Here is a 26,777-nt window from a genome sequence, read left to right as displayed (position 1 = left end):
TCGAGGGGCCGAATGGCTGACTCCTGCTCCTAATTCTTATGTTCTTAGGCCATTCGGCCCATCGTGCAGCGTCAGCTCTTTGAAAGAGCTGTCCAATAGTCCCCATTCCTCCACCCTGTTCCCCATAGCTCTGCTAATGTTTCCTTTTTAGGTCTAGATCCAATTCAGTTTTGAAACTGTCCTCTTCACTGTTTGCTACATTTCCCAGTTTCATGCCATCTGCTAACTTTGAAATCATGCTCCCTGTACCCAAGTCCATGTCATTAATATATATCAAAGAGCAGTAGTCCTAATATCAATCGATGTGTTATAAGCAATGTAATAACATGTTGTCATAATATGCTCCCTTCCTGGACTGGCTGCTGTTCACTGGCACACATCCTCCAGCTGGCAGATTGATCTAGACTCAGCTGCTCCGAATGTTACTTTCTCATCAGTGACCGACCAGGCCAACAGGAGGATCGATTTAGGAAGGAGTAATATAGGAAGAGGAGGCGGCCATTTAGCCCCTCAGGCTTGTTCTGTACATGGGCAACATGGACATGTCCCTGAGGTGGAATGACTTACAAATGCAGATTGTGAGGTCCTTTGATCTCCTAGAGTAGCCTCGCTTGCCCGAAGCAGGCTCGATATCCTGAAACCCTGATTCAGCTGAGAGAAAATGCATTTGGTCCCCTGCCCCAGAAGTTGAGGCTTGAGGCAAACCATAACTCAAATTCCCCCAGCTCGAGTCAACCACAACACAATGAAATATGGCCAAAGGGCAGGGCTTCCGTTTCCAAATCCTTTATTTACGCGGCGAACTGTAAGGTACAAAACAAGGAAAACAAGACTAGGTTTCTTGTAATACATCATCAAGGGTAATAATACTTGAGAACAGGTATAATAATCGAAGAACAATCCAATAAAGAAGCAATAAAAGAGGAAAATCCTCACGTAACTGTGATTCTGGAGTGGGTCACATTAACGGAGATCTGGTCACTAATGTCTCCCAGTCCATGTACCTTAAATGTTTCCTGGAGCCTGAAGGGCGCCACCCTGTGGGGGGAAATTGTAAACTAAAGGACAGTGGCCCAGAAATCCCAGCCTCCCGACGGTGTGTACGGGGTGTGTACGCAGTGTGTACGGACCCGGGAAGGCCTCGCAAAAGCCGGTTTGCAGCGCGCAATGCACATGCGCTGAAAACCGGCTTTTCCGATCTGTCAAGTTTCTGGCTTGACAGGTCTCGCGCATATCGGGTGCGAGGACATTTGTACGGGCAAGATTGCGGTATTTACCCATATCTTGCCCGGCAAATGTCCTCAAAACTCTTGCGCCTGATAAAAGCAGCACATAGCGTACTGTTAAAGGCGTAAGAGTTTTAAAATACACAAATATTTTAATATAAAATTATAAAAACACATTTTATTGTTAAAAACTTCGTAAATTTATTTTAAAGCATAATTAAAAAAGCTTTTTAAAAAATTGGGAAAATATATATTTTTTAAATACATAAATAACTTTAATTTAAATTAATAAGTGTGCATTTTTTCTATTATTATTGTATATTAGTGTTTTGGGACTGTTTCTCATTCATAATAATGGGAATTACAACTTACGGAGTTGCAATTATTATGAATGAGAATATACTACATCTGATTGGCTGCCCAGAGCCATGTGACTCCAGCTCCAGCTCCAGGCCTGCGCATGTCCCGATGTGCACGTGCTGCGACGCGCAGTCAGGAGAGGCCTCTGGACCGGGATCCCTCGTGGTCGCAGCAGCTTCAGGGAGGTGCGTATATTTTCTTTATATTCCATTTGAACGCCTGCGGGTAGGATAAACCGGGATTTCTGGGCCATTGTCTCATGGAAACCATCACAGGCTCCAATAGTAGAACTTTGATACTTGGCAGAATGGTGTTGAAATAGCTCAGGATGAAACTGAAAGATACCGAGGTGCAATGTCCCCTGTAAGCTGGGCTTTGTTCTGCTTGGCCTGTTTCTTTAAATGCATGGTATTTAGAATGGTGAAGCCAGTGAGCAGCCAGCACAGCACAGCCGCACAGCTGAGAGGGACCATTGCCCAGGGATCCGAGACAAGGGACCATTGCCCAGGAGACCGAGACAATCTGTAGAGGGACTACTGCCCCGGAGACCGAGACAACTTGTACAGGGACCATTGCCCAGGGGACCATTGCCCAGGGGACCATTGCCCAGGATATGGAGACAATATGTTGTTCAGCATGACCAACCATTGCACAGCAACAATCAACAAAGCCAACTGAATGTTGAACTACACAGACAAAACAGTACAAGTTAGAAAGAAAAAATTGTAGGACTATAGGGAATGGGCAGGGGGAGTGGGACAAGTTGGGGCTCTTCCAAAGAGCCAGCACAGGCACGATGGGCCAAATGGTCTCCTTCTGCTCTCTATGATTCTGTGATTCATTATCAAATGGAAAGTGCTCGGGTGAGACTACACCTTCAGAACTGTGTCCAGTTCTGATCACCAAGACTCAAGGAAGACTTTGAAACATTGGAGGCAGTGCAGAGAAGTGTCATGAGGCTGATCGCTAGTGTTCGGTTTGGGCTATGAGCAAAGATTTGGAGAGACTTTGGTTTGCCCACCTGGAAGGGAGGCATCTCAGAGGTGTTCTTATAAAGGTATATATAAAGAAAGAAAGAATCATAGAAATTTACAGCATAGAAGGAGGCCATTCCGGCCCATCGTGTCCACACCGGCCGACAAGAGCTACCCAGCCTAATCCCACTCTCCAGCTCTTGGTCCGTGGCCCTGTAGATTACGGCATTTCAGGTGCACATCCAAGTATTTTTTAAATGTGGTGAGGGTTTTTGCCTCTACCACCCCTTCAGGCAGCGAGTTTCAGACCCCACCACCCTCTGGGTGAAGAAATTTCCCCTCAAATCCCCTCTATACCTTCCCCCAATTACTTTAAATCTATACCCCCTGGTTGTTGACCTCTCAGCCAAGGGAAACAGGTCCTTCCTATCCACCCTATCCAGGCCCCTCATAATTTTATACACCTCGATTAGCTCTCCCCTCAACCTCCTTTATTCCAAAGAAAACAAACCCAGCCTATCCAATCTGTCCTCATAGCCAAAATTCTCCAGTCCAGGCAGCATTCCTGTAAATCTCCTCTGCACCCTTTCCAATACAATCACATCTTCCCCATAAAACTTGCATTTATAAAGCGCCTTTCACGACCACCAGATTGTCTTAAAGCACTTTACAGCCAATGAAGTACTTTTAGAGTGCAGTCACTGTTGTAATGTGGGAAACGGGGCAACCAACTTGCACACAGCAATGTGATAAGAACCCAGATAATCTGTTTTTTTTGTTATGTTGATTAAGGGATAAATATTGGTCCTTGACACTGGGGATAACTCCCCTACTCTTTGAAATATTGCCATGGGATCTTTTACGTCTACCTGAGACGGCAGACTCAGTTTAACATCTCATTCGAAGGGCGGCACCTCCGACAGTGCAGCTCCCTCAGCCTCGAGTTATGTGCTCAGATAGTTAAAGAAATGGAAACTGTGAATCCAGCATCTTACTTTAAGTAAAAGATCAAGAAGTAAAAGATCCAACTAAAGAGGCTTGCCTAGGACTGATGTCGGACATTCTTCACATGAAGTACACAGAATGGCCTCCCAGCTAGAGTGGAAGAGGAAAAAGCCTGGGAATCATTTAGGAACCAGTTGGATGTTTCAGTGGGAGGTGTAGGGTCTTGCTGGATGGATGGGTGGCTTTCACTATCCAGATTTATTTTACATCTTGTTACCAGTGGAGAGGAGATCATATTCAAATTATTTATCTTACTGTTTGGTTGAAATGGAAATGTGTTATTTATTATGGAATTGTATTATGTTATTGTCTTCTCATTAGAAAACAGGCCATAATGCGGCAACGTAATGTGCTTCATCCCAGGGCCACAGACCAGACAATCGCCGGCACATTGCCCGTGATCTGATGGGTGAGGGTCAGACCTGGGAGTGCACAGGCAGACAATGCAACCCATCATTCAGTATTGACTGCTACGTAGGGGCATAGGCCACTCAGTATATGCAATCCAAACTACCCCCAGAGGGCGAGGGCCGGCCCCAGACAGCGAGGGCCGTCTGAGACTGAGCCTTCCCCTGACATCTGGGCAGGCTTTGCTCAGTCATGCTCCTCATTATCTGACTTTTCTTCTCCCTGGCTCAGGGACACTGCGGCAAATTGTAGCACCTCCTGTTGCTATCCTGGAAGAGGTCAGAAAACCAAAGGTGTCTGATCATGTTGCATTCGCAGATCGGGGCACACAATGACTCCTTCCCACAGATCAGGAAGCTTAAACCTCCCTGTGTTCACAATGTAAGTGTAAAGGCGCAGTATCGCCATGCTCAGTGCAGCAATGGTGGCGGACAGGGTGGGAACTGTATACCAGGCTGTGACATCAGCATTAACAAATTGTCCCCTATCAAAACCGCGTGAATTTGGAGAGACCGACAAGTTGAATCTGTGATGATTTACTTCCCTCAGGAAACTAAAATGGATGGAGTTTATAATATGCTAAAGCACAGAGCATTGTAAAAGGAATGAGCTGATTGGCAGCTTAACATCAGTAGTAGAAAAAATAATGGAATCTCTACTACAGGAGAAAATAGAAAAAGGTTCTAAAAACTAAATATTTAATAAAGAAAGACTTGCATTTCTATAGCGCCTTTCACGACCACCGGATATCTCAAAGCGCTTTACAGCCAATGAAGTATTTTTGGGGGCCGCAATTGCCCCTCCCAATGAGGCCTCTGGTTGCCTGAAAGCAGCGGTCTCGGGGCGGCTCTCCGCGGAGTTGCCGCCATTTTGCAAATTGCCCTTCATCGGGGGTGGAGTGGTGTCCGGAACTGCTCCACTCGTTTTCCTACCGTGGTGTGCATGCACAGACCCCTTACTGACCGGCGACGACTGCTTCCCGAAATTGCCCCGCGGGAGTGGTGCCGCTGCCAGCTGGTGCCCCCGACAGCTTTTTGTGTGGGTGCGCTCCTTGTCGGGCGGCACGGCCCCCTTAAAGAGGAGCTGGCGCTGCCGACAATGCAATTTTAATTTTTTTGTTGGCCCACTGCCAGGGCAGCCCAACAATTATGCCCCCGGGTTCGGCCGGGCCGCTAACAGGCAACCTGGAACGCCCTCTTGGATGCCAGGCCACTGGCCCGGCCGAAACCCTCCCTGGTGGCCCAGTGGACCCAGCTCAAAAATAAATGTGCAGAGCTCGCAGCGGCCCTCCCCTTTAACTGAAGGGCAGAGACGATGTGACATAGAAACGTTGTAAATAGAAAGTAGGTGCAGGAGTAGGCCATTTGGCCCTTCGAGCCTGCACCATCATTCAATAAGATCATGGCTGATCATTCCCCTCAGTACCCCATTCCTGCTTTCTCTCCATACCCCTTGATCTCCTTAGCTGTAAAGGCCATATCTAACTCCCTCTTGAATATATCCAATGAACTGGCATCAACAACTCTCTGCGGAAGAGAATTCCACAGGTTAACGACTCTCAGTGAAGAAGTTTCTCCTCATCTCAGTCCTAAATGGCTTATCCCTTATCCTTTGACTGTGACCCCCTGGTTCTGGACTTCCCCAACATCGGGAACATTCTTCCTGCATCCAACCTGTCCAGTCCCGTCAGAATTTTATATGTTTCTATGAGATCCCCTCTCATTCTTCTAAACTCCAGTGAATACAGGCCCAGTCGATCCAGTCTCTCCTCATATGTCAGTCCAGCCATCCCGGGAATCAGTCTGGTGAACCTTTGCTGCACTCCTTCAATAACAAGAACGTCCTTCCTCAGATTAGGAGACCAAAACTGAACACAATATTCCAGGTGAGGCCTCACCAAGGCCCTCAGCACGTCTGCATCGCGTTGACGTCATTAGCATGGCGCTGATGAGTGATCGGGGCGGCTGAGCCGCTACAAGGGCACGTCCGCCCCTCGGTCGCCACTATATCCGACCACTGCAAAAAAACCATCCAAGTGCCGAATATCTGTCGCAACCCATGCGGCGGGAAAAAACTACCAACATCAGAAGGTGTGCACCATTTCGAGCGGAGGTCAATCTCTACCCCTTGGAGTGTTGTAATGTGGGAAATAACGAATAGTCAGCATGGATTTCAAAGGGGAAAATCTTGCTTGACCAACACCAGTGAATTTTTTGAAGAGGTAACAGAGAGAGTAGACAAGGGTAATGCAGTAGATGTAATTTATCTAGATTTTCAAAAGGCCTTCGATAAGGCTGATGGGCGACCTGAAATTATGGAAGGTTTTGATAGTCGATACAGAGAGAGTATTTCCACTTGTGGGGAAGAGCAAAACTCGAGGCCATCAATATAAGATAGTCACCAAGAAATCCAATAGGGAATTCAGGAGAAACTTCTTTACCCAGAGAGCGGTGACAATGTAGAATCGCTGCCACAGGGAGTAGTTGAGGTGAATAGTATTGATGCATTTAAGGGGAGGCTAGACAAGCATATGGGGGAGAAGAGAATAGAGGGTTATGCTGATAGATTTAGAGGAGGAAAGACGGGAGGAGGCTCGAGTGGAGCATGGTCTGGTTGGGCCAAATGGCCTGTTTCTGTGTCGTAATCCTATGATCTTATTTCATCTTACACTTTAAATTCATTTAAACTAAGAGAGACTATACAGAATAGAATCATAGAATGGTTACAACAAAGAAGGAGGCCATTCGTTAAACATAACTAAATGATCATATCACAGTGCAGGATTATTTCACTCCAGCTCAGTTCAGCCATGCCCCACTGACCATTGTCCAGGGGCAGGATGGCGGCGATCGGTCACACATTTCCTTGTATCAACAGATGGACAGAGGCTGACGCCGGACCTCAACACGGCCCACACGCAGTTCGTCCTGTCTGACGGCCACAGGACGGTATCCCTGTCCGCGAAGAGGCAGCCCCTGCCCAGGAACGCGGAGCGATTTGACTGCTGCCAGCAGCTGCTGTGTGTCGAGGGGGTGAGGGCTGGGCGCTCCTACTGGGAGGTGGAGGTGGTGGGGGACAGCGGCGTGTGGAAGGTCGGGCTGTGTTACAGGACCATTGGCCGCAGGGGCAAGGGCGCCGACTGTCTGCTGGGGAGGAACCGCGTGTCGTGGTGTCTCTACTCATTGGTGGGCTCCGTACTGGCCCTCCATGATGACAACGACACGAAGCTAACCGTGGGCAACATTTCCAGGGTGGGGGTGTACGTGGATTTCGAGGCTGGAACGATCTTGTTCTACAGTGTGTCAGACAGGAAGCTCACCCTGATTCACACCTTCCACCAGGAAGCATTCACTGAGGCTCTATACCCTGCCCTGCAGATCGGTGATTTTACCACATCACTGACCCTCTGTACGCTCAAGTAACTTTGAATCATAGAACCTTACAGAACCGAAGGAGGCCATTCGACCCATTGTGCCTGGGCCGGGTCTTTGACAGAGCAATTCAATTAGTCCCACTCTCCCCTGCTCTTTCCCCGTAGCCCTGCATCTTTTTTCCCCATTAAGGATTTATCCAATTTCCTTTTTAAAGTTATTATACATTTTCTCTCTGCTTTGTTGAACTACAATACATTCCCGTGAAGCAGCCTCAATGGGATGTGGGTGCATTGCCCCATTAAACAAAGTGTCCTTCAAGACTAGCAGGGCCCCTGTGGCCAGCTGGGTGAGAGGTGAGTTCCAATGGTGCTTTAGAGTTTGCAGGGGTCATCCTTTGCATTAGTGAGTTTTCATAGAATCAAAGTTTACAGAACAGAAGGAGGCCATTTCGGCCCATCGTGTCTGCGCCGGCCGTCAAAGAGCTATCCAGCCTAATCCCACTTTCCAGCTCTCGGTCCATAGCCCTGTAGGTTATGGCACTTCAGGTGCACATCCAAGTACTTTTTAAATGCTATGAGTGTTTCTGCCTCTACCACCCTTTCAGGCAGTGAGTTCCAGACCCCCACCACCCTCGGGTGAAAGAATTTCTCCTCAAATCCCCTCTAATCCTTCCACCAATTACTTTAAATCTATGCCCCCTGGTTATTGACCTCTCTGCTAAGGGAAAGGTTTCTCTGACACCCAGGCACTAACAGAGGAAGAATACAAAAGGTAAGGAGGTGGGTGAAGGCTGGATGATTGGCAGAGGATGAGATTTGCCAGCAGAACTTTGATATACCTTGGCCTCCCCTGTCAGGTCATTGACCTGTGTGCCAGTGCTTGGACTGGTGGAGGTCACACCCACTGCCTCTGCCGCCCCAGCCCCAGACAACCTGAGAAACTCCCCTGGGCCATCCTGCCCACAAGCCCCAACAGCCATTCCCATCTCGTTCTTAATTCAGGCAGTAAAACACCCACGGACGTATCTGAGAATGTGGGATCGCTTCTTGCTGCTTATCCCCCCCATCCCACTCCATGTCCCCCGAAGCTGCTGCTCCCTCAGTTATTGTGGCTCCCAGTCTCCAAAGCATCACGCCCCGCCCCCTTTAGTTAGCTGCAGAAACAATGTTCCGCCCACACTCCCAGCAGCAGTAACCCAACGAGGAATGGCATCACTGCTCCGCCTACCCAATTAGGGACCCCGCAAGATAAACTGGTGGGCTACCGGAGCCATCACATACGTGGCGGTCTCGCCTCGCTGCTAACCAACCAACCGGAGGGAGGGAAATCCAGCCCTGTGTCCTCCCACATTCCACCTCCTGATTCTCCAATTCCTTCAGTACTCTGGGTGTTTAGATTCTTTCTCTGGTTTGATATTTTTACCATTTTGCTTTGATTATGACGAGTCTCGTTCGGCTCACCATCCTGTACTCGTGTCGTGGCTTTCCTTAATTCCAAAGCTCTTACCTGTTGGCTGCTGGAATCCGTAACATCCGAAAATGGTGATGGTAATTTCTGCAATCTCTTCATGCCTATAGAACAACCGCTTTGTTTAGGAACTCCTCATGTTCCGGTGTTTGTGCCTGTTACATGCTTATTCTGTTGTGGAACGGTCTGAATGCCTGTGTTAATTCGGGTATTGTTGCCGAAGCTGCGGAAATGTTTTAACATTTTGAAAATTTGAAACATAAAATGTCTGTTATATCTAAAAGCTTGATTTGCGGAAATGTTTGAGAGACTTGTATTTATATAGCGCCTTTCATGACCTCAGGATGTCCCAAAGCGCTTTACAGCCAATGAAGTACTTTCGGTGTGTAGTCACTGTTGCAATGCAGGAAACGCAGCAGCCAATTTGTACACAGCAGGATCCCACAAACAGCAATGAGATAACAACCAGATACTCTGCTTTAGTGATGTTGGTTGCGTGATAAATATAGGCCAGGAGACGAGGGAGAACTGAAATAATGCCGTGAGATCTTTTATGTCCACCTGAAAGGGCAGACGGGGCCTCAGTGTAATGTTTCATCTGAAAGACGGCACCTCTGACAGTTCAGCACTCCCTCAAACAGTGCAACATTCCATTGGAGTGTTAGGCTAGATTATGTGCTCAAGTCTCTGGAGTGGGGCTTGAATCCACACTCTTCTGACTCCAACTGAGCCACAACTGACAGACTATGTTTATAATGACTATCATTCATATATAACCGCATTACCCATCTTTTCCATGAAATACTGAGTTCATCGGCTGCTGGTCTCTCCGTTTAACACAGGCACAATCCTCAATCCTTTCACATGGGAGCCCATCGTTCAGCCTAAAGGTTTGCATCCAACATCAAAGCAGACCTCTCACCGACTAATTCAGTCACGCCAGTCAGTAACAAGTGTGCACAACATAGGAACATCATAATTAGGAGCAGGAGTAGGCCCTACAGCCCTTCAAGCCTGCTCCGCCTTTCAATAAGATCATGGCTGATCTGATCCTGGCCTCCGCTCCACTTCCCTGCCCGCTCCCCATAACCCTTGACTCCCTTATCATTCAAAAATCTGTCTATCTCTGCCTTAAATATATTCAATGACCCAGCTTTCTGGGGCAGAGAATTCCACAGATTTACAACCCTCTGAGAAAATAAATTCCTCCTCATCTCCATCTTAAATGGGCGACCCCTTATTCTGAAACTATGTCCCCTAGTTCTAGATTCCCCCACAAGGGGAAACATCCTCCCTGCATCTACCCTGTCAAGCCCCCTCAGAATCTTATACCTTTCAATAAGATCACCTCATTCTTCTAAACTCCAATGTGTATAGGCCCAACCTACCCCTTCATACATCAACCCCCTCATCTCCGGAATCAACCGAGTGAACCTTCTCTGAACAGCCTCCAATGCAAGTATATCCTTCCTTAAATACGGAGACCAATACTGTACGCAGTACTCCAAGTGTGGCCTCACCAATACCCTGTACAGTTGTAGCAGGACTTCTCTGCTTTTATACTCTATACCCCTTGCAATAAAGAGCACAAACAAGTTTATGATAATCACAAACAGTATTTAATGGAAAGACTAGAAGGGAAAATATCCCTGCCCCTCGAATTTCTGTGGGAAGCTCTCTGCCTATCCCCTGCCGACGTTTCAGCGCAATCCCTGCCGTTCCCACCATTTCCCCAGGGGTCTATGCCCATCCCCTGCTGAATTCCCATTGGTCGATCTGGAGAAGCTCCCACCCCCGCAGAGATACCACCTCAGCGTCCCTGGCGGGGGATGGTTACAAGGCGGAATCATAGAATCAGAGAAATTTACAGCACGGAAGGAGATCATTTCGGCCCATCGTGTCCACGCCGCCCGAACAAGACCTATCCAGCTTAATCCCACTTTCCAGTTCTTGGTCCGTAGCCCTGCAGGCTACGGCACTTCAAATGCACATCCAGGTATTTTTTAAATATGTTTCTGCCTCTACCACCCTTTCAGGCAGTGAGTTCCAGATCCAAAATATTCTCTATCGTAAACTGCTGTTGGAGACAAGGTGCCTGTTATGAACAAAACACCAACATAGATGTGATGGGCTGACTGGCCTATTTGTACACTATAACATTCTATGATTCTATAACTAGAAGCTGTCAGTTCTCCTCCACTGTCCAGGTAATTAAACCCAAATCTACATGTAGGAACCATACAGGGCCAGATAAAAAGGAGACAGAGAGAAAGCAAGAGAAAGGGAGTGAGAGAAAGAGAGGGAGAAATAATACTGGGTTTTCCTTTGAGGAATCAATCACCTCCGTGTCTCTTCCCGACTGCATTGCCTGGTGATGCCCTGGGGCTCCCTGAAGGAACATGACTTGGCCTGTGACTGCAGCAGTATTACAGCATTGACGAGGCGAGAGAGATGTTCCCAGCCTCCTGCCTCACTTTGTGCCAAGGCTGGCATCAGGACTCTCCGGCCTGCAGGGATGAGAGGGACAGCCTGAAGGTGGATGAAGAGCTCATGATCAGTGTTGCCGAGGCAACCCTTCCCCACCTCCCAACCCCAGGAGTGTTGCCCCGACACCCCTCCCCATCCAAACCCAACCCCAGGGGCGTTGTCCAGACACCACCCCCCCAACTCCAGGGGTGTTACCCAGACACTCCTCCCCCACCCCCCCCCGCAGTCCCAGGATCCAGGGGTGTTCCTGAGACACTACCCTCCCACCCCACCAGGGACCAGGCCAGCATCAGGAGTGTGCCTCAGCTGCATGTTGAAGGGCTCCTCTGCTCTGATAGGCCGAGATCAGATACTCTAACCCCCGCCGCCCCACCCACACACTCCCTGAGTAAATCTAAGATAAGATTTTAGTTCTGCCCCGTATTAATGATAATGAGGTAGTTATTATGTCACTAGTACCTGAACTTTGGTGACTAACCTAACTATAATTAACATGATGAATTTTATCCAACACTTTAATGCACCAGCTCAATGCATGTACACACTTAAAATCAGAAATGCATATACAAATTGGAATACCAATCGGTCACGACCTGGACATAGGTCTGGGCCCTCCATTCTCTCAATACGAACAGAGTTCCCAATCTCGACTGCATCGCTGGAGGAGGGTGGTGGCTGGTCACTGATGGCTCTGCTCCTGGTAACACGGTAAGTGAGATATGGAGGACACCCACCCGTTGTACATAGTCCAGGGAGGACCAAACCTGCCCTACACTCACGGTGGCAGGGACCTGATGCACATCCAGATATATTTAGTCAACTGAACTCACGTCTCCAGATTGTTATCCAGGCCTCTGGATTACTCGACCAGTAACATGACCAGTGTCTCCAGGGTCAATAAGGGAAAAGATACTCTGGAAAATTCCTCTCCGATTCCCTCAGGCGATTTAAACCAGTTCAGAAGATCACATGGACGAAGTGTTACCTATAAAAGACACTTACCTTCTATATGACTTAATCCTTTTAGTAGGAACCAATCTAGCTGCCTCTTGAAGGCAGAGAGTCAGCATATACTGTTAAGTATTTGCTTCATGGGTTCTTTGCTTAAGAATTCATAGCAACACATTACTATTAAGAACTAGTTAGTTTATTAGCAAAGGTTTAACAATCACACTACACATTACCAGTTCAACTATTTTAGTGTGCACTTTAAACAAATACCCCCTGCAAGGTGGGTCACACTCCAAAATACATTTTATCCCGTGCCCCTTTTTTTATTGGGGGGGGGGGCGGTTTGAGGGCACCAACACACAAATTATATCAGTGCCTCCTGGCTAAAAGTGGGGGGGGGCACTAAAACCGGCAAATTAAACAAATTAAACTTTAGACATAAATTTAATTAAAATTTGGTTGCCGAGGGTGACGTTACCAGTTCATCCACCAGGCTCACAACCACATGCCTCATCGTGGATCCCCCGGACCCAACTGGCTGGGGTTTTATTGAGTCTTGTGAACATCACGTGACTGGCTAAGCCACTCCCAACTCAGCAGCTCCACGACCTGTGAGCACGTTCACCGGTGCACACATTGCACCCACCACACCAGCTGGAAATGCACTCCAGAGGTTCACTACTCTCTGGGAAAAGAAGAACCACCCAACTTCCAGTCCATTCCTACAACTATTTTGGTAGAACAATAATCAAGTGCCCTTTGACTAAAGGTGCCCACCTCTCGCGGAAGGCCGCGAGTGTACCGGTGGACACTGCGTGCTCCATCTTCAGGGACACCCTGGCTCGGATGTAACTGTGAAAGAGAGGCAGGCAGTTGGGCTGTCCTACACTTACATAGCTTAAACTCATGGCACCTGGTCTAAATGGCTGACTCATGTTCCTCTTGTGGCCCCAGCTTCCCATCAACACAGTGACTGCAATCATTACAGGGAAGGAAAAGTGCTGCCAAGACATTCCTACACAAGACTCAGAAAGACACCCGCACTAAAAAAACAGCACCATCTGATCAACCCTCGCCCACTGATGAGATTGCAGGCCAGAGGAGATGAGCATTGGCAGAGGTCTACTGCAGCATCTGAAACACGTCTGGGAGACTGTGCTTATGTAACAGAACCACGGATGGAGATAGGGGAAAATATTAGAGAGATAAAAAGAAAATGCAGTGATATAATTTCACATCAACTTCTAAAGCAAAGGGGCAAGTAACGAGTCAGTGTTCACTGGAACAAGTAACTGCAGGGCCATCTATATACACTTCTGCAACCTGATTCTTGACCGAGGCCAGGGAGGACCACTCAGTTTCCAGCACGTCACACGTGGCTCAAATCACACATCTTGAGGGGTTCTCGGGATTAAAGTGCACACGAGGGTGAACAGGTTTAACAAGATCTCCCAGTGCCCCAGCACACGAGGAGGACAACCCGCACTTGCAATCCCAGGGTGCAAAGGATGCCTCAAAGCTGGACGTTCCTTTTTCTTATTTAAAAAGGAAAGGACTAACTCTCGGGTTGCTAACCCTCCAGAATTGCTCAGAAGTCTCCAGGAATTAAAGTCAAATCTCCAGGACACGGCTGCCCAGAGAAAAATCCTCGGGGCAATAAAGAAATGCGAGTTTATTTCAATTTAACATTTATCAATTATCAAAGTATTGAGCAGGATAAATGAGGCTGTTTGACTCGCAAGTATCCAATCGGGTAATTAGGCGCCTATTTGCTTTCCAGTTGGTGTGGGGAGGCGGGCTCCTTGGGGATGGATGGGCCGAGTGACCAATGGGAGGTGGGCACAGTTGGTGGAAGGAGGCCGTGTGATGAACAGGTCCAAGCACAGATGGCAATCCTAACTCAGGACTATTTACAGCAAAGGTTAGTAAAGACAAACGTAGGTCCCCTGCAGTCAGAATCAGGGGAAGTCATAACGGGGAACAAAGAAATGGCGGACCAATTGAACAAGTACTTTGGTTTGGTATTCACTAAGGAGGACACAAACAACCTTCCGGATATAAAAGGGGTCGGAGGGTCTAGTAAGGAGGAGGAACTGAGGGAAATCCTTATTAGTCGGGAAATTGTGTTTGGGGAAATTGATGGGATTGAAGGCCGATAAATCCCCAGGGCGTGATGGACTGCATCCCAGAGTACTTAAGGAGGTGGCCTTGGAAATAGCGGATGCATTGACAGTCATTTTCCAACATTCCATAGACTCTGGATCAGTTCCTATGGAGTGGAAGGTAGCCAATGTAACCCCACTTTTTAAAAAAGGAGGGAGAGAGAAATCAGGGAATTATAGACCGGTCAGCCTGACATCGGTAGTGGGTAAAATGATGGAATCAATTATTAAGGATGTCATAGCAGCGCATTTGGAAAGAGGTGACATGATAGGTCCAAGTCAGCATGGATTTGTGAAAGGGAAATCATGCTTGACAAATCTTCTGGAATTTTTTGAGGATGTTTCCAGTAGAGTGGACAAGGGAGAACCAGTTGATGTGGTGTATTTGGACTTTCAGAAGGCTTTCGACAAGGTCCCACACAAGAAATTAACGTGCAAAGTTAAAGCACATGGGATTGGGGTAGTGTGCTGACATGGATTGAGAACTGGTTGGCAGACAGGAAGCAAAGAGTAGGAGTAAATGGGTACTTTTCAGAATGGCAGGCAGTGACTAGTGGGTTACCGCAAGTTTCTGTGCTGGGACCCCAGCTATTTACATTGTACATTAATGATTTAGATGAGGGGATTAAATGTAGTATCTCCAAATTTGCAGATGACACTAAGTTGGGTGGCAGTGTGAGCTGCGAGGAGGATGCTATGAGGCTGCAGAGTGACTTGGATAGGTTAGGTGAGTGGGCAAATGCATGGCAGATGAAGTATAATGTGGATAAATGTGAGGTTATCCACTTTGGTAAAAACAGAGAGACAGACTATTATCTGAATGGTGACAGATTAGGAAAAGGGGAGGTGCAATGAGACCTCAGTGTCATGGTACATCAGTCATTGAAGGTTGCATGCAGGTACAGCAGGCGGTTTCGAAAGAAAATGGCATGTTGGCCTTCATAGCGAGGGGATTTTAGTACAGGGGCAGGGAGGTGTTACTACAGTTGTACAGGGCCTTGGTGAAGCCACACCTAGAGTATTGTGTACAGTTTTGGTCTCCTAACTTGAGGAAGGACATTCTTGCTATTGAGGGAGTGCAGCGAAGGTTCACCAGACTGATTCCCGGGATGGCGGGACTGACATATCAAGAAAGACTGGATCAACTGGGCTTGTATTCACTGGAGTTCAGAAGAATAAGAGGGGATCTCATAGAAACATTTAAAATTCTGACGGGTTTAGACAGGTTAGAAGCAGGAAGAATGTTCCCAATGTTGGGGAAGTCCAGAACCAGGGGCCACAGTCTAAGGATAAGGGGTAAGCCATTTAGGACCGAGATGAGGAGAAACTTCTTCATCCAGAGTGGTGAACCTGTGGAATTCTCTACCACAGAAAGTTGTTGAGGCCAATTCACTAAATACATTCAAAAATGAGTTCGATGTTGTCCTTACTACTAGGGGTTCAAGGGGTATGGCGAGAAAGCAGGAATGGGGTACTGAAGTTGCATGTTCAGCAATGAGCTCATTGAATGGCGGTGCAGGCTAGAAGGGCCAAATGGCCTACTCCTGCACCTATTTTCTATGTTTCTATATAAAAATGGATTTGGCTGTAGCCTGGGTTCGGTAGGGCAAAATTGGCTCAGCTTCCCATTTATGACTGTTGCACAGCAACCACCGGCTGGGGTACTACAGGGGGGTCAGGTCAGGCCTTGCCTTCAATTCCTTAATATTGCAAAGCCACCTCGTCGACTATTGATGTAATAACAATAAAGCCATGTGCTGCATCAGTTCTTACCCGGGAGCCTTATTGTGCAGTTATCTGTGTTTACTGTGTCTCAAGATATCACTGATTTGGCGATGAAGATGGGCTCTTAGATTTTCAAACTGAAATTTTTGTTGGAAGATAATCCTGCCAACCGACTCAGGGATGGTTACAGGTTCTTTGTTTTGCAGAAAAACTTAAAAATCCCCGCTAAGTTTTGAGCACACATGACTGAACTGTTGACATTGCCAGAGTTCAAATGGCCATGCCTATGGGAATAATAGGGCACTTGAGTGAGTTCCTCGCGACCGAGAGACTTTTGAAGCGTTTGTGGAGCAGCTAGAAACGTTTTTCACCACGAATAGTATCATTGCAGTCCTCGATGATGTAAACCATAAGCGGACGGTTTTAGAAATGAAATGGACTATTTTCTTGACTGAAGCAGGCCCCAAGGTGTGTGAAACCCTGAAAAAGCTGCTCGTTCCCACGAAGCCAAAGGACACGCCACCGAAGGAGATTCCCCTGAGCTCTGGAAATTGCTGAAAGTTATCGTTTTGGAACACGCGATCAATTAAATGATAAGGGTATCACTGAGTACATTAATAAGACCATAAGAACATAAGAAATATGAGCAGGAGTAGGCCATACGGCCCCTCGAGCCTGCTCCGCCATTTAATATGATCATGGCTGATCTGATCATGGACTCAGCTCCACTTCCCTGACCATCCCCCATAACCCCTTATCATTTAAGAAACTGTCTATTTCTGTCTTAAATTAATTCCACAGCACTCTGAGGCAGCGAATTCCACAGATTTACAACCCTCTAAGAGAAGAAATTCCTCCTCATCTTTGAAATGGGCGGCCCCTTATTCTAAGATTATGGCCCCTAGTTTTAGTCTCCCCTATCAGTGGAAACATTCTCTCTGCATCCACCTTGTCAAGCCCCCTCATAATCTTATACGTTTCGATAAGGTCACCTGAATTCCAATGACAATTGACGTTTCTTTGGATTTGGATCCAGTCATCATAGAAACATAGAAAATAGGTACAGGAGTAGGCCATTCAGCCCTTCAAGCCTGCACCACCATTCAATAAGATCATGGCTGATCGTTCCCTCAGTAACCCTATCCTGCTTTCTCTCTATACCCGTTGATCCCTTTAGCCGTAAGGGCCATATCTAACTCCCTCTTGAATATATCCAATGAACTGGCATCAACAACTCTCTGCGGCAGGGAATTCCACAGGTTAACAACTCTTTGAGTGAAGAAGTTTCTCCTCATCTCAGTCCTAAATGGCCGACCCCTTATCCTAAGACTGTGTCCCCTGATTCTGGACTTCTTCAACATCGGGAACAATCTACCCGCATCTAACCTGTCCCGTCCCATCAGAATCTTGTATGCTTCTATGAGATCCCCTCTCATCCTTCTAAACTCCAATGTATAAAGGCCCAGTTGATCCAGTCTCTCCTCATATGTCAGTCCAGCCATCCCTGGAATCAGTCTGCTGAACCTTCGCTGCACTCACTCAATAGCAAGATCATCCTTCATCAGATTAGGAGACCATAATTGAACACAATATTCCAGGTGAGGCCTCACCAAGACCCTGTACAACTGCAGTAAGACCTCCCTGCTCCTATACTTAAATCCCCTAGCTATGAAGACCAACATACCATTTGCTTTCTTTACCGCCTGCTGCACCTGTATGCCAACTTTCAATGACTGATGAACCATGACACCCAGGTCTCAATGCACCTCCCCTTTTCCTAATCTGTCACCATTCAGATAATATTCTGTCTTCGCGGTTTTTCCGCCAAAGTGGATAACCTCACATTTATCCACATTATACTGCACCTGCCATGCATTTGCCCACTCACCTAACCTGTCCAAGTCACCCTGCAGCCTCTTAGCGTCCCCCTCACAGCTCACACTGCCACCCACTTTACTGTCATCTGCAAACTTGGAGATATTACACTCACTTCCTTCATCCAAATTATTGATGTATATTGTAAAGAGCTGGGGTCCCAGCACTGAGCCCTGCGGCACTCCACTAGTCACTGCCTACCATTCTGAAAAAGACTCGTTTATCCCGACTCTCTGCTTCCTGTCTGCCAACCAATTCTCCATCCACGTCAGTATATTACCCCCAATACCATGTGCTTTGATTTTGCACACCAATCTCTTGTGTGGGACCTTGTCAAAGGCCTTTTGAAAGTCCAAATACACCACATCCACTGGTTCTCCCTTGTCCACTCTGCTCGTTACATCCTCAAAAAATTCCAAAAGATTTGTCAAGCATGATTTCCCCTTCATAAATCCATGCTGACTTGGACCGATCCTGTCACTGCTTTCCAAATGTTCTGCTATTTCATCCTTAACAACTGATTCTAACATTTCCCCACCACTGATGTCAGGCTAACCGGTCTATAATTACCCGCTTTCTCTCTCCCTCCCTTTACATCAGCTACCCTCCAGTCCATAGGAACTTATCCCGAGTCGATAGACTGTTGGAAAATCATCACCAATGCATCCACTATTTCTAGGGCCATTTCCTTAAGTACTCTGGGATGCAGACTATCAGGCCCCAGGGATTTATTGGCCTTCAATCCCATCAATTTCCCTAACACAATTTCCCGCCTAATAAGGATATCCTTCAGTTCCTCCTTCTCACTAGACCCTCGGTCCCTTAATACTTTCGGAAGGTTATTTGTGTCTTCCTTTGTGAAGACAGAACCAAAGTATTTGTTCAATTGGTCTGCCATTTCTTTGTTGCCCATTATAAATTCACCTGAATCCGACTTCACTAATCTTTTTCTCTTCACATATCTATAGAAGTTTTTATGTTCCCGGCAAGCTTCTTCTCGTACTCTATTTTCCCCCTCTTAATTAAGTCCGTTTTCCTCCTCTGCTGAATTCTAAATTTCTCCCAGTCCTCAGGTTTGCTGCTTTTTCTAGCCAATTTATATGCCTCTTCCTTGGATTTAACACTATCCTTAATTTCCCTTGTTAGCCACGGTTGAGCCACCTTCCCAGTTTTATTTTTACTCCAGACAGGGATGTACAATTGCTGAAGTTCATCCATGTGATCTTTAAATGTTTGCCATTGCCTATCCACCGTCAACCCTTTAAGTATCATTTGCCAGTCTACTCTAGCCAATTCACGCCTCAAACCATCGAAGTTACCTTTCCTTAAGTTCAGGACCCTAGTTTCTGAATTAACTGTGTCACTCTCCATCCTAATAAAGAATTCTACCATGTTATGGTCACTCTTCTCCATGGGGTCTCGCACAACAAGATTGCTAATTAGTCCTTTCTCATTACACAACACCCAGTCTAGAATGGTCAGCTCCCTGGTTGCTTCCTCGACATATTGGTCCAGAAAACCATCCCTAATACACTCCAGGAAATCCTGCTTCACCGCATTGCTACCAGTTTGGTTCGCCCAATCAATATGTAGATTAAAGTCACCCATGATAACTGCTTTACCTTTATTGCTTGCATCCCTAATTTCTTGTTTGATGCTGTCCCCAACCTTACAACTACTGTTTGGTGGTCTGTACACAACTCCCACTAGCGTTTTCTGCCCTTTGGTATTCTGCAGTTCCACCCATACCGATTCCAAATCATCCAAGCTAATGTCCTTTCTTATTATTGCATTAATTTCCTCTTTAACCAGTAATGCCATCCCGCCTCCTTTTCCTTTCTGTCTATCCTTCTTAAATGTTGAATAGCCCTGGATGTTGAGTTCCCAGCCTTGGTCACCCTGGAGCCATGTCTCCGTGATGCCAATTACATCATATCCGTTAACTGCTATCTGCGCAGTTAATTCGTCCACCTTATTCCGAATACTCCTCGCATTGAGGCACAGAGCCTTCAGGCTTGTCTTTCTAACATACTTTGCCCCTTTAGAATTTTGCTGTAATGTGGCCCTTTTTGCTTTTTGTCTTAGGTTTCTCTGTCCTCCACTTTTACTTTTCTTCTTTCTATCTTTTGCTTCTGCCCCCATTCTACTTCCCTCTATCTCCCTGCATAGGTTCCCATCCCCCTGCCATATTAGTTTAACTCCTCCACAACAGCACCAGAAAACACTCCCCCTAGGACATTGGTTCCAGGTGCATCGTGCCCAGGTGCAGACCGTCCGGTTTGTATTGGTCCCACCTTCCCCAGAACCGGTTCCAATATCCCAGGAATTTGAATCCCTCCCTGCTGCACCACTCCTCAAGCCACGTATTCATCTCAGCTATCCTGCGATTCCTACCCTGACTAGCATGTGGCACTGGTAGCAATCCTGAGATTACTACTTTTGAGGTCCTACTTTTTAATTTAGCTCCTAGCTCCCTAAATTTGTCTTGTAGGACCTCATCTCTTTTTTTACCTATATCGTTGGTACCTATATGCAACACGACAACTGGCTGTTCACCCTCCCTTTTCAGAATGTCCTGCACCCGTCCAGAGACATCCTTGACCCTTGCACCAGGGAGGCAATATACCATCCTGGAGTCTCGGTTGCGGCCGCAGAAACATCTATCTATTCCCCTTATAATTGAATCCCCTATCACTATAGCTCTCCCATTCTTTTTCCTGCCCTCCTGTGCAGCAGAGCTACCCACAGTGCCATGAACTTGGCTGCTGCTGCCCTCCCCTGGTGAGTCATCCCCCTCAACAGTACCCAAAGCGGTGTATCTGTTTTGCACTTCCTTCCACTGCTCTTCTTGTTGGTCATCCATTCCCTATCTGCCTGAGTAACCTTTTCCTGCAGTAAGATCAACTCACTAAACGTGCTATTCACGTCATTCTCAGCATCGTGCATGCTCCAGAGTGAATCCACCCGCAGCTCCAGTGCTGCAATGCGGTCTGTCAGGAGCTGCAGCCGGACACACTTCCCACACACACTGGAAGCGTCCCTGACTTCCCACATAGTACAGGAGGAGCATAACACGTGTCTGAGCTGTTCTGTCATGACTTAACCCCGAGATAAACTTAAATTGGCAACAACATTGCTGAAGGTTGCTTACTGATATAGAAACGAAAAAGAAAAAGAAAAACTACTTACCAATCTCCAGCCAAGCACTTTCCCCTTGGCTGTGACATCACCTTTCTATTTCTATCTACTTATTTTTGCCTTCTCACCCTGCACCGCTGGGCCTTTATAGGCCTCACCCACGCTGCTGCTCTGCCTCTCCGACTGCCACTGATCCCCGGAATCCCACTGGGCCTTTATAGGCCTCACCCACATTGCTGCTCCGCCTCTCCGACTGATCATCATCATAGGCGATCCCTCGAACAAGGATGACTTGCTTCCACAGGAGTTCACAGATGTTTCAATGAAGGATCCGATATTCCAGTCCTGAACTCCAGTTGAAAGGGTGGAAGATGCCTGTGTGTGAATTTTATTAACGTGAGGTGATCGTTGCACATCAGCCACCACACAGGCTTGACAGAGATAGGTCTTTATCCAGTGGCAAGAATTGAACCAGGATGACTGGAGACCAGCTCTGCTGCATGGAACTAGTGCACACATATATCGCAGTGTGGGCTGGCCCGTGCTGCCCCCGAGCCCTCGGCTCTTCTGGGCCCCGTACCTTCATTTACTGCAGCTCCACCATGATCTCTCGCCGCTCCTCCGCCACAAACATTCGCCGCACCTCCGCCACGATCGAACATTTGCTTGATGAGGGTACGTTTTACGATTTGTACTGTGCACTCTGCTGCCCCATTTGAAGCAGGATGGTATAGGTGGAACCTTGGTATGTTTCACACTGTTTTTGATCATGAACCGTGCAAATTCTTCTAAACAAAATTGTGGCTCATTATCAGATATAATTTCTTCTGGGAGAAGAAAACAATCTCTGCAAAATGTCTGGTGTTTTATTGTTGTTATTTTCCACATCGGAAACACCTCTACCCACTTTGAATGACTATCAATCACAATGAACAATTGCTGTCCTTCTAGCTCAGCAACATCTAAATGTAACAGTTGCCACACCCTAGGAGGCCATTTCATGGCTGTAATGGTAGTGATGGTGTTTCTTTTCTTATCAATTGACATGTTGTACACTGACTAATGATGTACTCTATCTCTTTATCTAAACCTGGCCACCATAAGTAACTGTTTGCAAAACTCTTGGTCAAACACATTCCCAGGTGTTGGTCATGGAGATCTCCTAACAGTTTAGACCTGAAGCTATTTCGGATAACCACTCTTGGGGCTCAAATTTGGCCAGCAGTTGCTCCGTTTTTTTTGGAGCAACTTGATTTTTCTGGCGTATCTTAAAAGTCCCCATTTTGCACATTCAATTTGCGCCAGTGTAAGTGAGTTAGTTAGGATTTTTTCTCTCAAAGGGGGCGTTACCAGCCACCTACGCCAGCTTTGGCCATTTAGGTCACTTTGGCCAGCTAATAGTTACTCCAAATCTACTTAAGCCAGCGTATGTGGCCACTTCAGAAAACCCTTGTGGAGAGTTAAGAAATCAGCGCAGGTAGGTACATCGGAGGCCATTCGGCCCGGGATAGGGCCGTGAAGGGAAGCGGAGAAGACCTTACATCAAGATTACAAAGCACTAAACAAAGCACAAAAAGTAATAAGCACACAAGAAGAAATAAAAAATAAAACTAAGTCCTACCTTCATCTGAAAACTCGGCCTGGGAAGGCAGCGGGCCGGCGGGTGGGTGCGGGAGGCCAGGGATAGGGGTGGGAAATGCGACATCGGAGCACACACAGGCTGCAGGAAGCAAACTCACTGGACAGGCTGCAACAGGCTTTGGGGGGGGGGGGGGTGGTGGGAGAGAGGTCACATGACTCAAAGGGGGAGGGAGAGAGGACAAAAGACCTTTAGATGCGGTCCATATACATATCTTGGGAGGAAAGAGAGAGACACAGAACTACGAACCTGTGATGTGTTGTGCTGCCTGCTTTCCTGCCATTTTGACCTTCTTTGTAAGTTTAACTTCAACTAAGTATGGTTGCAATAATATCAATGCCACACCTTTTGCAAGTGTTCTAGAAACATAGAAAATAGATGCAGGAGTAGGCTATTTGGCCCTTCGAGCCTGCACCACCATTCAATATGATCATGGCTGATTATGCAACTTCAGTACCCAATCCTGCTTTCCCTCCATACTCTTTGATCCCTTTAGCCGTAAGGGCGACATTTAACTCCCTTTTGAATATGTCCAACGAACTGGCCTCAACAACTTTCTGCGGTAGAGAATTCCACATGTTCACAATTCTCTGAGTGAAGACGTTTCTCCTCATCTCGGTCCTAAATAGCTCACCCCTTATCTTTAGGCTGTGACCCCTGGTTCTGGACTTCCCCAACATCGGGAATATTCTTCCTGCATCTAACCTGTCCGATCCCATCAGAATTTTATATGGCTCTATGACATCCCATCTCATTCTTCTAAATTCCGTTGAATATAAGCCTAGTCGATCCAGTCTTTCTTCATATGTCAGTCCTGTCATCCCGGAAATCAGTCTGGTGAACCTTCGCTGCACTCCCTCAATAGCAAGAACGTCCTTCCTCAGATTAGGAGACCAAAACTGATATGTCCTTACTACACAGTATAAATGCACACGAGGCCCATACTTGAGAGAAGGTCACTCTGTGACCAGTTACCTTTATTACCAAGACCTCAAGTGATGAAGGTAGGTGGAGCTTCCCCTTATTTACCTGAAAGTCCAGGTTAGGAGTGTCTCCCACAAGTTCACCCCCTTGTGGTCAATGTTCTCAAGGTGTACAACTTAGGTCAGCTTATACATGGGTTACAATGATAGTTGAATACTTGACAAAAACTGTACACAATATTCAAGGTGTGGCCTCACCAAGGCCCTGTACAACTGTAGTAAGACCTCCCTGCTCCTATACTGAAATCCTCTCGCTATGAAGGCCAACATGCCATTTGCCTTCTTCACCACCTGCTGTACCTGTATGCCAACTTTCAATGACTGATGTATCATGACACCCAGGTCTCATTGCACCTCACCTTTTACTAATCTATCACCATTCAGATAATAATCTGCCTTCCTGTTTTTACCACCAAAGTGGATAAACTCACATTTATCTACATTATACCGCATGTATTTGCCCACTCACCTAACCTGTCCAAGTCGCCCTGCAGCCTCTTAGCATCCTCCTCACAGCTCACACCGCCACCCAGCTTAGTGTCATCTGCAAACTTGGAGATATTACATTCAATTCCTTCATCTAAATCATTAATTGTAAATAGCTGGGGTCCCAGCACTGAACCTTGCAGTACCCAACTAGTCACTGCCTGCCATTCTGAAAAGGACCCGTTTATTCCTACTCTTTGCTTCCTGTCTGCCAACCAGTTCTCTATCCACGGTCAGTACATTACCCCCAATACCATGTGCTTCAATTTTGCACACTAATCTCTTGTGTGGGACCTTGTCATAAGCCTTTTGAAAGTCTAAATACACCATATCCACTGCCCCGCCCCTTGTTCACTCTAGTTACAGCCTCAAAAAATTCTAGAAGATTTGTCAGGTATGATTTCCCTTTCATAAATCCATGCTGACCTGGACCGATCCCATGTTTTCCAAATGCACTGCTATTACATCTTTAATAATTGACTCCAGCATTTTCCCCACTACCGATGTCAGGCTAACTGGTCTATAATTCCCTGTTTTGTCTCTCCCTCCTTTTTTTAAAAGTGGGGTTACATTAGCTATCCTCCAATCCTTAGGAACTGATCCAGAGTCTATAGAATGTTGGAAAATGATCACCAATGCATCCACTATTTCTAGGGCCACTTCCTTAACCACTCTGGGATGCAGACGATCAATCCCATCAATTTTCCTAACATAATTTGCTGACTAAAAGATTTCCTTTAGTTCCTCCTTCTCGCTAGCCCTTCGGTCCCCTAGTATTTCCGGAAGGTTATTTGTGTCTTCCCTAGTGAAGACAGAACCAAAGTATTTGTTCAATTGGTCTTCCATTTCTTTGTTCCCCATTATAAATTCACCTGATTCTGACTGTAAGGAGTCTTCACTAATCTTTTTTTCTTCACTTATCTGTAGAAGCTTTTGCAGTCAGTTTTTATGTTCCCTGCAAGCTTACTCTCATATTCTATTTTCCACCTCTTAATTAAACCCTTTGTCCTCCTCTACTGAATTATAAATTTCCCCCAGTCCTCAAGTTTTCTGCTTTTTTTGGCCAATTTATATGCCTCTTCCTTGGATTTAACACTATCCCTAATTTCCCTTGTAAGCCATGGTTGAGCTACCTTCCTCATTTTATTTTTGTGCCAGACTGGAATGTACAATTGTTGAAGTTGATCCATGTGATCTTTAAATGTCTGCCAGTGCCTATCCACAGTCAACACTTTAAGTATCCTTTGCCAGTCTATTCTAGCCAATTCACGCCTCATACCGTCGAAGTTACCTTTCCTTAAGTTCAGGACCCTAGTTTTGAATTAACCGTGTCACTCTCCATCTTAATGAAGAATTCTACCATATTATGGTCACTCTTCCCCAAGTGGCCTCGCACAACAAGATTGCTAATTAATCCTCTCTCATTGCACAACAAAGTTGGGACGATTCAATTTATTCTGATGAATGAGATAGTCTTGTTACAAGTAGAGAACAAGTAGCAAATCCTACATCAGATGTACCAGAAACAAGTCCAAGGAGAAGTCAGAATTTAAGTCTGAATTCGAGTGAGGTAGACAAGCAATCTGAAAGTGTAGAGAGTCCAAATGTAGATCACGAGTTGCCCTTGGAGAAAAGCTCTCCTCAAGCTCAGACTAGAATGAGTCTAAGTCCTGCAACAAGATCGGAAGGTTCTGTTCTTCGAAACAGAAAAACAGTGGTTAAGTTTAATCTGTAAATTTGGAAAATAAGTTCATATCTTTTGTTTGTGTTACAGAACTCTGTAGTAGGATTTGGAGACATAAAATGGGTTCCATTTGATAAATGTATATCAAGAGTTGTGTATACCATGCCAGTCATGGACAATGATTATTCAATAAGGAGGGAGAAATGTTGCAGAGCCACCTAGTGGACTACTGATGTTCTTACCCACTGTATCTCAAGCTTTAACAATTAACAGTCAACTACCCTGCTGACACTTCCTGTCACAGGTTACATAATAATAGCAATTTGGATCAGATAGCAGAGGCTGACGAATTCCAGTGGAAGCGTACCCAGTACTCCAGCAAGAGGGTCTGCATCTTCAGGAGAGGAGAGAGTGGAGGGGATACTACTAAGGAGAAAATTGGAGCGGAGGAAAAAATGTGATGTAATTCTGTATGGACGTGATAATTGGATCCAATTCTGTCAATAAAAATAATTAATTGTAAGGTCTTGCTTTTATAAAGCATCTTTCATGTTCAAGACATCCTAAAGTGCTTCACAGCCAATGAAGCAGTTTTGAAGTGTAGTCACTGTTGCAACAACAATGAGATAAATAACCAGTTACTCTGTGTTTCGTGGTGTTGGTTAAGAGATTGGCCAGGACACCGGGGATAACTCCTCTGCTCTTCCTTGAAATAGTGCCATGGAATCTTTTACATCCATCTGAGAGGGAAGATGGGGCCTCGGTTTACATAGAAACATAAAAAATAGGTGCAGGAGTAGGCCATTCAGCCCTTCGAGCCTGCACCACCATTC

At 46.3% G+C, this 26,777-nt stretch overlaps 1 protein-coding gene across 1 annotated transcript in view; it reads left to right on the top strand.

Annotated features, from left to right (window-relative positions):
- The window catches only part of LOC139229246 (E3 ubiquitin/ISG15 ligase TRIM25-like), a 28,464-nt gene extending 20,810 nt beyond the window's left edge, over positions 1-7,654 (top strand). Inside the window, exon 6 of the mRNA XM_070860906.1 lies at positions 6,851-7,654. Coding sequence (XP_070717007.1) covers positions 6,851-7,395 — 545 coding nt within the window. The 3' untranslated portion in view covers positions 7,396-7,654. The remainder of the gene's footprint in view (positions 1-6,850) is intronic.
- Positions 7,655-26,777: the final 19,123 nt, after the last annotated feature.

The sequence above is a fragment of the Pristiophorus japonicus genome, chromosome 18 (genome assembly GCF_044704955.1).
Source record: "Pristiophorus japonicus isolate sPriJap1 chromosome 18, sPriJap1.hap1, whole genome shotgun sequence".
NCBI classification, from domain to species: Eukaryota; Metazoa; Chordata; class Chondrichthyes; family Pristiophoridae; genus Pristiophorus; species Pristiophorus japonicus.
This window is presented reverse-complemented; position numbering and strand designations above follow the sequence as displayed.